The 16098-nt window shown below is 41.6% G+C and overlaps 2 protein-coding genes across 2 annotated transcripts; one reads left to right on the plus strand and one right to left on the minus strand.

The window, feature by feature from the left end:
* Positions 1 to 1810: 1810 nt before the first annotated feature.
* On the plus strand, positions 1811 to 6119 carry LOC108436790 (ubiquitin-conjugating enzyme E2 A-like). Its single transcript, XM_017713482.2, has 6 exons — positions 1811 to 1981; positions 3350 to 3430; positions 3707 to 3732; positions 3822 to 3911; positions 4547 to 4635; positions 5167 to 6119. Exons 1-6 carry the CDS (start codon positions 1938 to 1940, stop codon positions 5293 to 5295), a joined length of 459 nt encoding a protein of 152 aa, XP_017568971.1. The 5' UTR covers positions 1811 to 1937; the 3' UTR covers positions 5296 to 6119.
* A 1351-nt stretch (positions 6120 to 7470) lies between these two features.
* ing1 (inhibitor of growth family, member 1) lies at positions 7471 to 12746 on the minus strand. Its single transcript, XM_017713481.2, has 2 exons — positions 12415 to 12746; positions 7471 to 9279 (listed from the first exon to the last, which is right to left on the minus strand). The coding sequence occupies exons 1-2, from the start codon at positions 12551 to 12553 to the stop codon at positions 8489 to 8491; spliced, it is 930 nt and encodes a 309-aa protein (XP_017568970.1). The 5' UTR covers positions 12554 to 12746; the 3' UTR covers positions 7471 to 8488.
* Between the last annotated feature and the right edge of the window lie 3352 nt (positions 12747 to 16098).

Consider the following 16098-nt stretch of genomic DNA (forward strand, 5'->3'; position numbering starts at 1 on the left):
TTTCAGGGTGAAAGGTGCTATATAAACTCGCCTTGCCTTTAAAACGTCTCGACAGGTTAGAAATAGACCAGTTACACTTCAAATGGCGCATATTACCAGTTCTAATAAAATGTGCACTTGTTTTCAGCGCATTTCTTATGTAAAATATTGAGGATTCAAAGCTAAAACAGCTTTCTGTGCACCAGCAGCAGATCTGTAACGCAAACCGAGGGCAAGACTGACCACAAATCATAGTAGAAAGACGACTACTGCCACTGCCTCCACTACATCCGCACTGCCCCACTGCCATCTACGTCTGCACTGCCCCACTGCCATCTCTCTACCTCTGCACTGCCCCACTACCATCTACCTCCACACTGCCCCACTGCCATCTATCTACCTCTGCACTGCCCCACTACCATCTACCTCCACACTGCCCCACTGCCATCTATCTACCTCTGCACTGCCCCACTACCATCTACCTCCACACTGCCCCACTGCCATCTATCTACCTCTGCACTGCCCCACTACCATCTGCCTCCACACTGCCCCACTGCCATCTATCTACCTCCGCACTGCCCCACTGCCATCTATCTACCTCTGCACTGCCCCACTACCATCTACCTCTGCACTGCCCCACTGCCATCTATCTACCTCTGCACTGCCTCACTACCTTCTACCTCCGCACTGCCCCACTGCCATCTATCTACCTCCGCACTGCCCCACTGCCATCTATCTACCTCTGCACTGCCCCACTGCCATCTACCTCTGCACTGCCCTACTGCCATCTACCTCCACACTGCCATCTACCTCTGCACTGCCCCACTACCATCTACCTCCGCACTGCCCCACTGCCATCTATCTACCTCCGTACTGCCCCACTACCATCTACCTCCACACTGCCCCACTGCCATCTATCTACCTCTGCACTGCCCCACTACCATCTGCCTCCACACTGCCCCACTGCCATCTATCTACCTCCGCACTGCCCCACTGCCATCTATCTACCTCTGCACTGCCCCACTACCATCTACCTCTGCACTGCCCCACTGCCATCTATCTACCTCTGCACTGCCCCACTGCCATCTATCTACCTCTGCACTGCCTCACTACCTTCTACCTCCGCACTGCCCCACTGCCATCTATCTACCTCCGCACTGCCCCACTGCCATCTACCTCTGCACTGCCCTACTGCCATCTACCTCTGCACTGCCCCACTACCATCTACCTCCGCACTGCCCCACTGCCATCTATCTACCTCCGCACTGCCCCACTGCCATCTATCTACCTCCGTACTGCCCCACTGCCATCTACCTCCGCACTACCCCACTACCATCTACCTCCGTACTGCCCCACTGCCATCTACGTCTGCACTGCCCCACTGCCATCTATCTACCTCTGCACTGCCCCACTGCCATCTATCTACCTCCGTACTGCCCCACTGCCATCTACCTCCGCACTACCCCACTACCATCTACCTCCGTACTGCCCCACTGCCATCTACGTCTGCACTGCCCCACTGCCATCTATCTACCTCCGCACTGCCCCGGCCTCCCCGCACCGCCGCAAACAGCAACACAACGTCATCGCTGCTCCTCCGGTACAGACCTTACCAACTAGGTAAGTTGTGTGGGGGTTGTGTGGTGGTTATGTTCAAACAGTCGTATTTTTCAACCACATTTACGTTCAAACAGTAACAATGTGTTGTGATGAGTTTAGTAAAACGGTAATTAAATACAACAAATATTATTTCAACTGTCAAATATCGATGTAGCGTCAACATCCCCGTCTCCCCCCCCATCTTTTCGACATGGTACGGGCTGTGACTCCTTGATGAGTTCCGTGTAGTCACTAGGTTAGCCGGGCTGTAGCTGTGTTAGTTTACCGCAGTTTGCCGGTCGCTTCGGCGTACAATACGGTGTAAATATCTATTTGTTAACCTAGATAGCTAACTAACAATGTCAACCCCTGCTCGAAGACGACTTATGAGAGATTTTAAAAGGTGAGTAACATCATTTGACGTGTTCTTCGTGGGTAAGTTAGCTGGCTAACGCTGCGTAAGCTAGCCGGGCTGTCGCCAGTTAACCGGCGTTCGGTTCCGTTCCGTTCGCTTGGCTCCTGTTGACTTTCCCGTAGATTCCGTCGTATTTTTACGCTTCGATAATGCTGAAATATCGGTATTTCACTCGGACCTCTTAAGAAATTTACTCCTAAATTCATACGAACGACGAGACTGAACTTCGCTTCGTATTCGCCAGGGTTCTCTTCGAATTTGATCGTTCCACCTTAAATGGTACAGCGGGTATAATGTAGCTGTCGCGTCATTTAAGGTGGAACGGGGAAATTCGAACAAGGAGCTGATTTCAGTTTTGAGTATTGTTGAGTCCTCAGTAGCGAGAATCGTTTTACAGGTCAAGAAAACAGTTTATTGTATAAAACAGTGATCACGTAGGACGGAATGTTTATAATTTAGTAGCAGTATCAGTACAGTTAGCTTAGCTTACCTGACTACACAGGTTAGTTAACCTAACTACGCTAGCGTTAGCTAGTTCACATTTAGGTTGCTGGGTGGCTAAAATTTCTTACTGCTCGATGTCTCACTGAAAATGTTGATCAAGTGCTGATAGCGTTTCCTTCCTCCTGTAGGTTATACATATATACCATGGTGTTATGTTGGGTGTTTTTTAGGCGCTTTATGGTCAGGAAAGTCGCTGTCTAGCTAAACTTAGCCCTGGATACCTTACCGGCCAAAGCGGCCTGAAGTCCCGTTAGCTGAACATAGATAGGGTGAAGTACGCTGTCTGGGTCGCCAAGGTGTATTAGCAGAGCAAAAATAACATTACACTGTTAAAAAAGGTGGTTCTTCATGGGCTCTTTAGTGATTGGAGGGGTTTTATTTAGAACCATGAGTTCTGAATGGCTCTCTGCATGATGAAATCGTGCTTCAGATTGATGGAGAATGTGTTGTGTAGACGATTTTCTGTATAGAACATTATTGAAAATGGTTCTATATACCAGTTTCATCTGTACTTAAGATGTCAAGCTTGTAACAGTAGGTTAACCCTTGTTGGAGCTACGCATGACCATTTTTAAAAAGTGTCTATATAGAACCACATACAACACAACGTCCATCAATCTGAATAACGTATCTTTTTTAAGAGAGTCAGTAAAAGAGACTGCCAGCAACCTTCCTTGATATATTTTCATTTTTTGTACTGTCTGTGTTGAAATGGAAGTAAACTAGACGTAAACCTAAAACGAGGACTTTGTGAGGCGGTGCATTTCAACAGAGTGAGTGGTCTTCTCTGGTGATTGTTGGCTTTGTGTTATCTGTTGTGTGTCATGAGTTCATGTTCTTTCTGCCCCCCAGGCTTCAGGAGGATCCACCAGCTGGGGTCAGTGGTGCCCCATCAGAGAACAACATCATGATCTGGAATGCAGTCATTTTTGGGTAAGCAAGGCACAGCTGTTGTTCTTACAGAGCGCTTGAGAGCCTAAATGATTGATAGAATCAAAGAAAATAGTCATTTAAACCATTTTTTAAACTTAATTTGATGAATTCAGTGTTGATTTGTGTTGTAATATAATATCGGGGTAATCCTGGTAGGGTGGTGACACCTATGTGTCCCAATTACATTTGGCCTAAATATTTGGTTCCTGCTTATGACTAAATCTTTCTACTTCAAGTAATCACTTCTTTCTGTACATTCTTTTCCCCTGTAAACAGCCCAGAGGGTACACCTTTTGAAGATGGTAAGCACTGCATATACGGTACTCATTTTCATAGTTTAAATACTTACCCGGGCAAACTACATATAACTCTGTATTTAAACCATCAATAGGTACGTTCAAGCTAACAGTTGAGTTTACAGAAGAATACCCGAACAAGCCACCAACTGTGAGATTTGTCTCAAAGATGTTTCATCCAAATGGTGAGTGGTCATCTCGCTTGTTTTTGAGCTAGAAACTATTAAAGGCCTGTTTTGTTTTAGTAAGGAACTAAACTAGGGTCAGAGCCTGAGTGTTACTGGATGTCTACTATATGTCTTGACTTAAACCACATACATTTTGAAACCTGTTTGTTGTTTTTTCAATAGTAGATACTTCTGCTTGAAGTTAAAGGGAAATTCCATCGATTTTCAAAATTTAGTTCAGCCAACAAGATGTAAATAGAGCTATTCAGAGTTTAATGTGAACCATGCTGTTTTGGAGAAGCTTGCCCTCTGGTCAGAATTGTTTACAGTGATGGTGATAGTAATCAGTATTTATTGCCCATTAAATCTCCCAGATAGATTTTATTGACAAATGTACTGTATTTACAAATACATTGCCTGATTCCTGAGACATTGTTTCACAGGTTTTGAGGTTTTGAAGTACGTTCAGCAGATAAAACTACTATATTTGCACTATAGATAGGGCGGCCCCTAGTTAAAGTCTTGATTGGTCAACATAACATTAATTGTAAAATGTTACTACTGTTGTCCTTTGTAAATAAAACTGCATTACCTTGATTTTGTTCAGAATCTGTTTTGCTGAACTGTTACTGTCCCCTTTTGTTTGTCCACAGTATATGCAGATGGCAGTATTTGTCTGGATATTCTTCAGAATCGTTGGAGTCCAACATATGATGTTTCATCTATCCTGACATCAATTCAGGTCAGCAATCAGAGAGACTGTGGGGGGGGGGGGATATACTGAAAACAAAATTTGAAGTAAAAATAGCACTGTACACAGTCTGATATCTAGCTGCTTTATTCTCTTTGGCTTTTATCACAAATATTTTGAGATTAAAATAGCTGACTAAAGCTGATGTCTAGACTGATATGATTTATTTGGTTTATTTGAGACTTGGTTTAGAAATTTGCTTGCGACTTAACTTTTTTGTACATCTATGACTGAAGGGAAACATGCATTCTGCACTAGTTTTGCTGTTAATTGAAACTCGATCAATTTGAAAGTTACCTTATTATCAGCATTATTACTACTACTTCTACCACAACTGTTACTATAGTAGAGATGGGCTGAGAACATGCAGAGCCTTGAATGTAATTTAGAATGGTAGGATATCCGTCATGTCTATGAGGAAAAGTGAGTCCGAATTTTTCTTTGCACTGTGAGCACTAAATCATTTCCTTATTTTTGACATGCGCTCTTAAATGTTAACTCTCTTATCTTTTGTTTCCCCAGTCCCTTCTAGACGAACCTAATCCCAACAGCCCTGCAAACAGCCAGGCAGCTCAGCTCTATCAGGAAAATAAGCGTGAATATGAGAAACGGGTGTCTGCTATTGTTGAGCAGAGCTGGAGAGACAGTTGACCACACACTTGGACTTAATGTTTCTATTTTGTGATCAGTGGTGGAAGATTGTCAGTTTCTTTTTTTTTTTTTTTTTTAAATGCACTTTACTTACTTTGCCGTACAGGATCATGTTTTTTTTGTTTGATTGCATTGATGATCCATCATGCACGACTCATTTTGAATCTGTTGTGAATGTTTCAAACATTATAAACTCTGAATGGCTTCAACAAGGATTTTTTAACTGACTATCTATTGGTGTATGACCCTTTTAAGGAAAGTTTCTCAGTAACAGGGCTGTTGAGTAAATTATCACATCACGGAAACCTTAAATGTTCTGTCAGGCATACACTACATGGTTTTATCTACTCTTTGCTTTCGTGGGGAAAATCTTTGGGTCAGACATCAAGTGCAAGACTGTGGACGTGTCTGTTCCAGTCCTGAATTGTTAACATTGCTGCATCGTGACATGACCGCTCCAAGGAGATGATGGAGGAAAACCCTGTGTGGTTTGTGGAGAGTGTATAGTACTCCTGACTTTCAGTTCGCTCTGTTCTCTATTCTGATGTAACACTTATTCTACTATCACACACACACATCTTCAGTCATATGCCTTTGGGCCAACCTTATCAAACTATTTTTCAGCATATACTTTTCTTTCTTTTACCAACCCCAGTCTCTGGTGTTGTATGCTGTTACATGCATGAATGCCTGACTGTGCCCATAGTGAGCCTATTAAATCTTGTATATAAGAAACTCAACTGAATATATGTACAGATTTTTGCACTGGTTGTCAGTCATTTTCCAGCACTTGTAAATAATGAAAATAAAAAAACAAAAATATCTGGAAGACTTGTAGTGTTTTCCATTAAAAAAACATTCCAGTATTAACACCCATATACCTTATCATTAGCAAGGCTGCCAACTGTCTTATGATGGCACAGCCTCACCACATGTATCATCTCTCCCAATTAATCAGACGAGCCATAATTTAAAAATGTCAACGTTACAGATCAATATATTTTTGTGGACAAGTTGAGCAAAACTTGTATAAAAGCCTATAGATGTTTTACATCAAGTTGCGTGGGCCAGAGGTTAGGGACCCAGCCTTGTGAACAGAAGGTCATTGGTTCGATCCCCTGAGCAAACAGAACGTGACTGAAGAGCCCTTGAGCAAGGCAACTAATCCCCACCTGCTCCCTGGGCACTGCGGATAGGGCTGACCACTCTGGCCAAGTGTCCTCACTGCCACCTAGTGTATGTACATTCACTATGTGGTGACTTACTGCATTTACATTACACTTAATACTATTTACATTAAGTAATAGTGGAAACATATATTTGAGTATGCCAATGTTTTTATATCCATTCTGATTTAAGTAATAAAAAAAAATCATTGTATAGCCAAACGGCACTGATGGAATGACTCAATGTGAACTTTTAAACTAAATTTCATTGCTATATAATGGCCTTCATGCCTGGCAAGAAAAGGTGCATCAAGAGCTACAAGACTGTGCATAAAAGAGTAGAATCATTGTACAACTACAACCTACTAGTGAGCATAAAATTTTAACTTTGGGCAAACATTTATCAAAAATTTTGAAGTAAAAAAAAATCTTAAACAGGTTTAATGAGTTTATGTAATTCAAACCAAATCAAATTTATTTGTTTAGAGCTTTTTACAACAGATGTTGTCACAAAGCAACTTCACAGAATTCCAGAAAAGAAAGTTTTTAGTTTTAAGAATATAAAAAGTTCTATAATAATTCTAACTGTAATTCTATTTTGTGTTATATAAAAGCTATAAACTGAGCCCAGATCAGAGCTCATACTGTGAGACGTTGAATAAGCATGGGCCATGTTTCCTTCTTAGCAGAATTTTTAAGTAATACTGTAGTAATTTGAGAAATACTGACGAGCTACAACGCAGCCTGAGTCTCAATACATAAAGCAACTTATTTGCCCTGAAATTACAGAGCGCTATTATGAACAACAATGGAAAAAAAGACTTCTGGAACACAGTGCACCAGTTTCCTGTCCCCTGCGCAAGCTGTTAGTCAGAGAATACAATTCGCTGTATTCACTGCCGAAATGGAAACAGTGAACACAATCCCCGGGTAACAGCACATGATAAACACACGACTGCAAGATGTCGTTTTGGTTAATTGGTATTAATGCACAGCTAAAAACACAGAACACAATTGATAAACTGCACTTTTATTATGCCACAAAAAGATGCAAAGTAGGCATATAAAACTGGTGGAAACATAAAGTCTACAAAAAAAATATGGTATTGCTATAAGATTTGTGAGATGAACAGATAACAGGACTTGAAGTCAGGCTGTAGGAAAGTGATCAATTTGACACAGAGACGGAACTTCCAGCAATATTACAGACCTCATGTAACCCTTAAAGGAACATTCCAGGGTTATCCAGCCTAATCTTTACCTGCTGTGTCAGAAGCACATGGATCATGACAGACAGTTTTTCTAATGTTTCCCTGTGGCTTGTAAAAGGGCAGAAAACCCACTGACCTGCAACATACAGTTGTACATGAATTTTAAACACCCCCTGGTCAAATTACATATTTTCCCCCCCCCAAGTAAAAATTAACAGCAAATAAATTTAAAATATGGCAATCTACATAATTTGGTGCACAATTTCTAATTATTTGCTGAATTTAACATATAAGGGAAAATATTACATATTAAATGTGCCACAGTATTAATACATGCTCCACATTTACATCAGCAAATAAACAGTAATTAAATGCATTAAAATGTGTAGACGTGGGTTCTCTGTATAGAATGTGTACTTTTTTTCCTCTTAGAAATTTAACAAAATTTAATTGGACCAGAGGTGCGCAAACTTTTGCATATGACTGTATTTAAAGGAAGACCCCAGGCTTTTTCTCTAAATACAAGGAAATAACTGTCAGTGGCAAACCAACAGCATGCTACAGATGCAGCAGACAGAGATTAGACTGAAAAATATCAGAGGACTCCTTTTTAACAAAATACTCATGCACAACTGAGTACAGCTGGACTAAACAGCTCCTGTGCACAGCGTGAACCTTAATACTTTTCTTAGAAAACAAATAATGAATGAACAATGTAACTGGTCCATTTTTAACTGACTATTCCACACTACTGCGATAATATTGAGTATCAACAGGTGAGTGAAAAGGCTGGGTAAGGCTGGCTCTGGTGAGAGACTACCTATTGTATGCCCTCTCCTTTTTGGACCTCTCTAGGGTTTTGTCCATGGTCTTCTCATTCTCTCCTCTGCATTTTGGACAGTACCACTTCCCTTTGGGCTTATGGTGGAGGCCAACACAGGAGAAGTGAAACCATTCGATTGGGCATTTGTCATTATCGCAGCATATCATCTCTCCATAAGACACCTGCTCACACAGGCAGTAGGTGGGCTCATTCGGATCAATGGGCAGGTCAGCCGGTGATGCCTCTCGCTCCTGCTTGGATTTCGACCTCTTTTTCTTTTTTGACGATGTAGATGAAGTCTTGGGCTTTTTCTCTTTTGGCGTTCCTGCTCCAAGGTCTTCACTGTGGTCCAAGTTGTAGCTGGTGTTTTCTCGGTTCTCGGAGCCACTTTTTTGCCTTCGCGAGCGTTTTGCACCAGACTTATCCACCGACCCTGTTGTCTCGTCTCGCTTTTTGTCTGTGCTTGGTTTGCCCAGTGAAAGCAACGGAGTGGACAGTGGTGTCATATTTACTGTCATTATGGCAGCAGATGAAGCGCTGCCCACGGACACGGCGCTCTCAGGTGAGCTCTGGCAGGCCTGGAAAAGCTCTACCTGCCACTCAAATTGCCGAGTGCGGTTCTCCACCAGCTCCACCATCTGGCCTGCGATCTGGATCTTCTCATCTCCAAGCTCCTGAGCGTGGATCAGAGAGCGCTGAATGCAGTGCAGGAGTCGCCGCCTCATCACCGGGTCCGATTCTTGCCGGTGCCTCTCGTAAGCGTCATTCAGCTCCTTCAGAATCTCTGCGGAACCAGCAATTGAATAAAGTAGAGATGATAAATTAGCAAAAATATATTTACTTTTTAATTATGATATAAACGCTAAGTTACAAGAACTGGACTTATAACCAAGACTGGTAAATAAACCAATGTGGTCAAATAACTACAGTCAAGGTTGCAGATATTGCAAGCTTAAATTTCTTACATAACACCTGTCTTTGTCACATTACTGTCCCAAAATTAGGTAAAAGCAAACAAATAAAATTAACTAGTTTGGTGATTTGATGGAACCTGTTTATATCTTGAACTTGTTTACTAATGTGTTTATTAAGCTCATTTACACTCACCAGCCACTTTATTAGGTACACATTGCTAGTAAAAGTTTGTATCCCCTTTTGCCTTCAGAACTGTCTTAATTCTTCATGCCATACTTTCAACAAGGTGTTGGAAACGTTCCTCAGAGATTTTGGTTGGTTATTTGAGTTCCTGCTGCCTTTCTATCATCTAGAACCAGTCTGCCCATTCTCCTCTGACCTCTCACATCAACAAGGCATTTTCGTCCACACAACCGGCCGCTCACTGGATATTTCCTCTTTTTTGGACCGTTCTGTAAACCCTAGAGATGGTTGTGCGTGAAAATCCCAGTAGATCAGCAGTTTCTGAAATACTCAGACCAGCCCGTCTGGCACCAACAACCATGCCATGTTCAAAGTCACTTAAATCCCCTTTCTCCCCCGTTCTGATGCTCGGTCTGCACTTCAGCAAGTCGTTTTGACCACCTCTACATGTCTAATTGCATTGAGTTCCGGCCATGTGATTGGCTGATTAGCTATTTATGTAAACAAGCAACTGAACAGGTTAAGGTTAGGGTTACCTAACCTAATAAAGTGGCCAGAGAGTGTATAAACAATGACTTCACAAAAATAATGACACAGTACCTTAAAAACAGTTTGGGTGCTGAACAATATGAGATTTAACTTCCATGAACTTCAAATGTTAGTTCTGAGGTGGTGCTAGTAAAGTTACAACAAGTAAAAACGTTTAGATCTAAAGTTTTAGGTGCTTTTGTTTTATATGTTAAATCTGTTTCTCTCTACAATGAGGTTCTCATTTTTTTAATTATAAAAGCAGTACTTTAAATAAGACCTCTTAATCTAGTTTACTTCACCTACTCATGAATAAGTCCTGTCTGGAATCAGACACAGACTAAAGCAAGTTTCTCTTACTTCGGAAGTTTCTCTCCTGATAAGCAACAGCTTTGGTCAGAATACTGTTTCACAGATGACTCAACTTTTCTGTTTCTGACTCATCTCACCCAGGGTTCAGGTGAACAACATTTACGTAAGGAGATCTAATCACTGTCTTTTATAAATCTCTTCTACTTCTCAGAAATCTTTCAGAAGTCTATGAGCAATATGTACAAAAAGAGGTGCCATGTTTTTCTCCAGAACTCTCGATTAAATGCTTATGTTCATCTCCTCAGGTAGGTAGCATTAAAAACCTTGATACCATATTACTACAATATTAATTTCTTCAGATAAAACGGCTGATATTCCCTTGTGTTCTCCCTTCAGACAGAGCTGTTTGGGTTCGTTTTACTTGGGAACTTGCATCTGGTTCCTATGTGCTTTCAGAGAGAGAGAGAGAGAGAGAGAGAGAGAAGTAGGACACAGCTGTTTACACATCTACATGTTGGTTATGTTTAAAGGAAAGACCAACCATTTTCACATATTCTGAATAATTCAGGTGGTCCACTGTAAAGAAACTACAGACTGTGGTTTCTTTACAGTGGTGGTGTTGGGAACCTGGGGTCAACACAAATACAGCCAGTTTATTTACTATCCAAAACCACCAGTAAATGTACACGTGCCTTCTGGGTTTTCATGTGTAATGTTAAGAATGGTAAAACAGTCATGAAACTTAAAAAAAAAGTTTTCCCCTCTACAGTGAATGGATTAAAATAAATGGACAGCGGTGGTTATAGGAACCAGACGTCTTGGGGAGTTCAATGCCTCTAAAAGCTCCCTCACAGAAAGCCATTACACGAAGCGGTTAGATATATACCGCCTCGTGTCTGAGACACTGTTTTAGGATAGTTTTGTGATAAAGTTTTGTCTTTAAATGTATTTTAATCCAGGCATTTCAAACCACTTATGGCGGGAGGACACATGCAGGGCACTGTAAGGCAAATAGCGTTAATCCCCAAAGGAAACTTATTTGCCCAGATTTTATCACTACTTTATCACCATCCACATTACATGTAAAACCTCGGGAGGTCCGTGTATGTTCGCTGGCGGTTTTGGACGAGTTAGTAAATAAAATGGCTATTTTGTGTTGTAGACATGGCGACCCCTGGTTCCCATCACTTCCACTGTAAAGACATCCGAGACTGCAAGTTTCTCTACAAGTGAACAATTTCACACCAAACCACTCTGAACGACACCCTTTACATCTCGGTGTCTGAATTACGCACTGTTTTTTGAAAGAAAGTTGAAAAGCTCACTCGGAGAACTAAACTCGTTACGCTAGCTCGAAAGCTAACGCTCATAAGTTCCTCTGAAAGCTAAGCTAACGTTAGCTATGTTAGCCGACCGTAGCTACCCTAGCCTGCTAGCCACTTAGCTAAAGCATTAGATAAAGGCTCTTTAAATGTTACGCTAGGCTGGCTAAGTTCATATTTATACATTTATGTAGGTATTTAGTTAATGTTTACATTTATAGTTGTAGGGTGGTGGGGTTTATTTCTCCGATAAGGTTACGCACGAACTGTTTAGCCCATTAGCCTGAGACTCGCTCGCGTTGACGTTCTTAAAACGACCCGGTTAAAAATTTTATTCTTTCACAAAAGAATATAACGAGACAAGAGAAGCTGCCGAAGTATCAATGTCATGTATTTCAAGAGGGAATGCGTTACACCGAACCTGAAATCAGTTTCTTATTCGCCAGCTTCTTGCTCGAATTCTCCCGGTCCACCTTAAATAGTAAAGCAGTTAAACTCTAGCGATGGAGGCGCCAGAGTGTAACTGCTGCACTATTTAAGGTGGAACGGGAGAATTCGAATAAGAAGCGTGCGAATCCACTTAGCAAACAAGTGAGTGGTTAAGTGCTGTTCGGTAAGGTTTAACGCTGTTGTGCGCTTTCATTAAGCTAATAACCAACCTTGATATTTTCCGTCTATTTCTCTCATCAGTGAAACGCATCTCTGCAGGTCCAGCGGTAAGGATTCGGCGAGGTCCAGATACTCCTCCACATAATTTGTCACAACGTTCAGCGACTCCCCATTTGCTGGGCTCAGCATGTTTTTCCAGGACCCAGTTTAGCTCAGCCTCTCAGTTTTATCAGTTAGAAATCCCAGGTTCTGATTTCGCGAAGTGTGGTCTTACTACGAAGGAAAAAAAGTTGCACCCCTCTTCGCTCTACTCCACACTAACAGTGTTGTTGTGGTTTTCCCTCACAAAACGTACCGGTAGGGGGCGTTTAGTAGTGAGTGCAGAAAGCCATGCTTGTAGACAGGAGCAGCCCATACCAGAGAATGTATTCCGGTTTTCTCAAACGCTAGAGGGCGCTCCCGAGCGAGTCCAAAATTAATGGGTTGATATGGAGCATTTGAGCAAAATCATAGTTTATAAATGCTTAAACATTTTTAATGTAAACGACTGGAATAATTTCCTTAACAATTAATGTAATAAAGCATTGTAACACCGCTGTTATATTTTAAGAGCTTTTTAACTCGAGCTATAGGAGTTTAAAACGGCACCTTATATACGTTTATGACGTCAGTGAGCGCAAACAGCCAATGAGCTGCTCCGCTCGCCCATCAATCATCCCGCTCTAGCAGTAAAGCCCGCCTCCTGCTGCCCAAAGCCCGTTTGCTGTAGAAAAAAGGAAATATTTCGGTGAGTTTTCTTTGTTTTTTTTTTAGTGAAATACATCCATCTACTTTCTAAAATGAAGGAAACGTTCTGGGTGAGTGATTAGAGACTATTTTAACTTTTACTCCCATTCATTGAGAACTCACTCGCGGGCGCCCTCTGCTGTTTAGCCGTCCTGTTTTTGATATAACGGGAGGAATAGGTAGTGGCCAGGCTCCTCATAAACCAGCTCTGCCCTTACTGTTATGGGAACGCTTTAGTCCAGGGGTCTTTAATTAAACGTCAATAAGGTCCAGTTAGAGAAAATATCCTCAAGCAAAGGTCTAAATTCGTCTAACTTGCATCATGATTCAGTGCCATATATTGTTTACTGAAGTAGCCTAGTAGGTATATCAACATCTTATACAATCAACGACTGAACGTCAAGTACAATTCAGCGATATTTCAACAACGTTTATTATCAGTTTTCACTTTTCAGAGCAGGACATGTGAAATAATCTGGCTCACTTTCTTCTCCGACTGCTGTTTCTCGCCTCGTCCCTCCCCTGTGTGTTCATCAGTCACTCCAGTCTCAGTGCTCATCGTAATGCGCAGATCTGATTGGCTGAGTAGTGTCACGTGTTACAACGCATGCGATTTGTCTGTGAATCTCCAGCCCTAAAGCTGTACCAGAAAGGCTAGAAATGTTATGCCAATTAAAATAGGACCATCTATTAATGACCTCTGCACTAGATGATGGAAAATTGCTGTGAGGATTTGATTGCATTCAGCAAAAATGTTGGGTGATTAGTTCTAGATCACTTCACCTCATCACAAAAACATTGGATGGAGCTACATCATTCCAAAAAGGCCTCTCAGAACGTACACACTTAAAAAGGATGGTTCTTCAAGGGTTCTTTGGTGAAGGCAGTGCTTCTGTTTAGAACATTGAGTTATATATAGAACCACCTTATGATGAAATAGGTCTTTCCATGGTGAAATGGCTCATCAGAATGGAGAATGTGCTGTATATGGTGAAAATGGTTCTAGATAGTTCTTCTACCGGGTTCTTCTACTGTTACATTGTCATGCTTGTAACAATAGAACAATTATAGAATCTTACCCAAATTATTCTGTGCAGGACTGTACACTCTTAAAAAACATGGTTCTTCAGGGGTAAAGAAAATAGTTCTGTATAGAACCATGAACACTATCAAAGAACACTTTGCATGACTAAAGGATTCCTTGCATCATGAAAGTGCTCTTCAGATTGATGGAGAACATGTCGTCTATGGTTCTATATAGAACAGTTTTGAAAGGGTTCTATATAGCACCAAAAAGGGGTCTTCTACAGTTACAAGCTTGACATCATAACAATAGAAGAACCTTTTCAATGCTGTTAAGAACCCTTTTCAGAAAGATTCTATTTAGTGCCATTTACAGCACATTCTCCATCAATCTGAACAACTTTCACGATGCACTGAACCCTTTGACCATGCAAAGGGTTTTTTGAGTGTTCATGGTTCTATACAGAACCATTTTCTTTACTAAAGAACCCTTGAAGAACCATTTTTTAAGTGTACAGTACAGTCATTCTGAAGAACCATTTCGTCACCAGTTTCGTCACAAGAACCATCAAACCATTTTGTCCGCAAGAACCACTTAAGCAGTTCGATATAGAATTCATGGTTCTAAACGGAACTGTTACCTTTACTAAAGCATCCTTGAAGAACCATCTTTTTAAAGCGTGCAGTGTCGTCTTTAGGGCCATTATTAGGAGGTTGTAGTTTTGTGAGCTCCTCAGATGACAGAAAAATAAATGAGTTTGTGAGTGAATGTTTGTTTATAAGAGAAAGCCAATTAAAGAAGAAAGAGAAAAGTGCCGATCCCTGATCTCATGTGATGCCATGCACATCCTAAGGAGGACACAAAACTGGCACAAAATTGCTATGATCCTTCACTATGGCCAAAACATATCCAGACAGGGCTTCTAATTTGTGTATTCAGCTATTTTAAGGTGCGCCAGTTGCTGACACAGGCGCTCAGTTGCACATACCATGTATATTTTCCCCGTAGAAAAGCGTTGCCAATAGAATGAGATGCTCTGGAGCAGCCGCACATGAGCCTAAGGTCACCATGTCTAGTGCCAAGTGTCAGCTAGGTGCTGTGGAGCAGTGGGATTGTGTTCTCTGGAGTGATGGAGCTCAAATCCAGTACCTTTGGGATGAGTTGGAGTGATCCAGAACTGATCATCCAACATCAGGTCTTCACTAATGCTGTTGTGGCTGAATGCAATCAAATCCTCACAGCAATGTTCCAATATCTAGTGTAAAACTTTCCCAGAATTTTTAGAATTTAGAATTTAGAACCATTTTGCCAACTGTGTTTTGCACACTGTGGAATTAGACCTCCGTATTTAACCCATCTGTGCAGTGAAACACCCACATACATGCACAGTAGTGAACACACACAAAAATATTAGGGGGCAGTGAACACACTTGCCCAAAGCGGTGGGCAGCTCTATTCACAGCACCCGGGGAGCAACTTGGTTAGGTGCCTTGCTCAAGGGCACTTCAGTCATGGACCGTCAGCCGAGAGGATTGAACCGGCAACCTTCCCGTCACAGGGCTGGTTCCCTAACCTCCAGCCCATGACAAGAGAAGAGGCTGGAGGCTGTTGTTTCAGCAAAGGGGGACAAACTCCATAATAATACCCTTGAATTCAGAAGAAACACTGGATGCGCAGCAGGTGTCTACAAACTTGGACTCAGGCATCATTCCCCAATTATTATTATTTTGTGATTCAATTCCTGTTTTAGGTGGTTTTCCTGGACAGGCTGGTAAAAGTTTAATGAAGGCTCCAGCGGAAATTTAACAAATGTGAGAATTTAAGATCTCCATACGACTGATGATCATCTAAATTCAAATGGAAAAAACAAAATATAACCCGGAGAGTAAGAGGTTAAAATCTTTCTTTTAACCAGAAAACTCAC

Source organism: Pygocentrus nattereri, chromosome 6, assembly GCF_015220715.1.
Source record: "Pygocentrus nattereri isolate fPygNat1 chromosome 6, fPygNat1.pri, whole genome shotgun sequence".
In the NCBI taxonomy this organism is placed as follows: Eukaryota; Metazoa; Chordata; class Actinopteri; order Characiformes; family Serrasalmidae; genus Pygocentrus; species Pygocentrus nattereri.

Excerpts from the sequence above, each read along its gene's own strand:
- LOC108436790 (XM_017713482.2), top strand. The coding sequence starts at position 1,938 with ATGTCAACCCCTGCTCGAAGACGACTTATGAGAGATTTTAAAAG. Across the intron at positions 1,982-3,349 it reads CTTATGAGAGATTTTAAAAG|GCTTCAGGAGGATCCACCAG; the intron begins GTGAGTAACATC and ends TCTGCCCCCCAG. Across the intron at positions 3,912-4,546 it reads AAAGATGTTTCATCCAAATG|TATATGCAGATGGCAGTATT; the intron begins GTGAGTGGTCAT and ends GTTTGTCCACAG.
- ing1 (XM_017713481.2), bottom strand. The coding sequence starts at position 12,553 with ATGCTGAGCCCAGCAAATGGGGAGTCGCTGAACGTTGTGACAAATTAT. Across the intron at positions 9,280-12,414 it reads AATAGACGGAAAATATCAAG|AGATTCTGAAGGAGCTGAAT; the intron begins GTTGGTTATTAG and ends CTGGTTCCGCAG.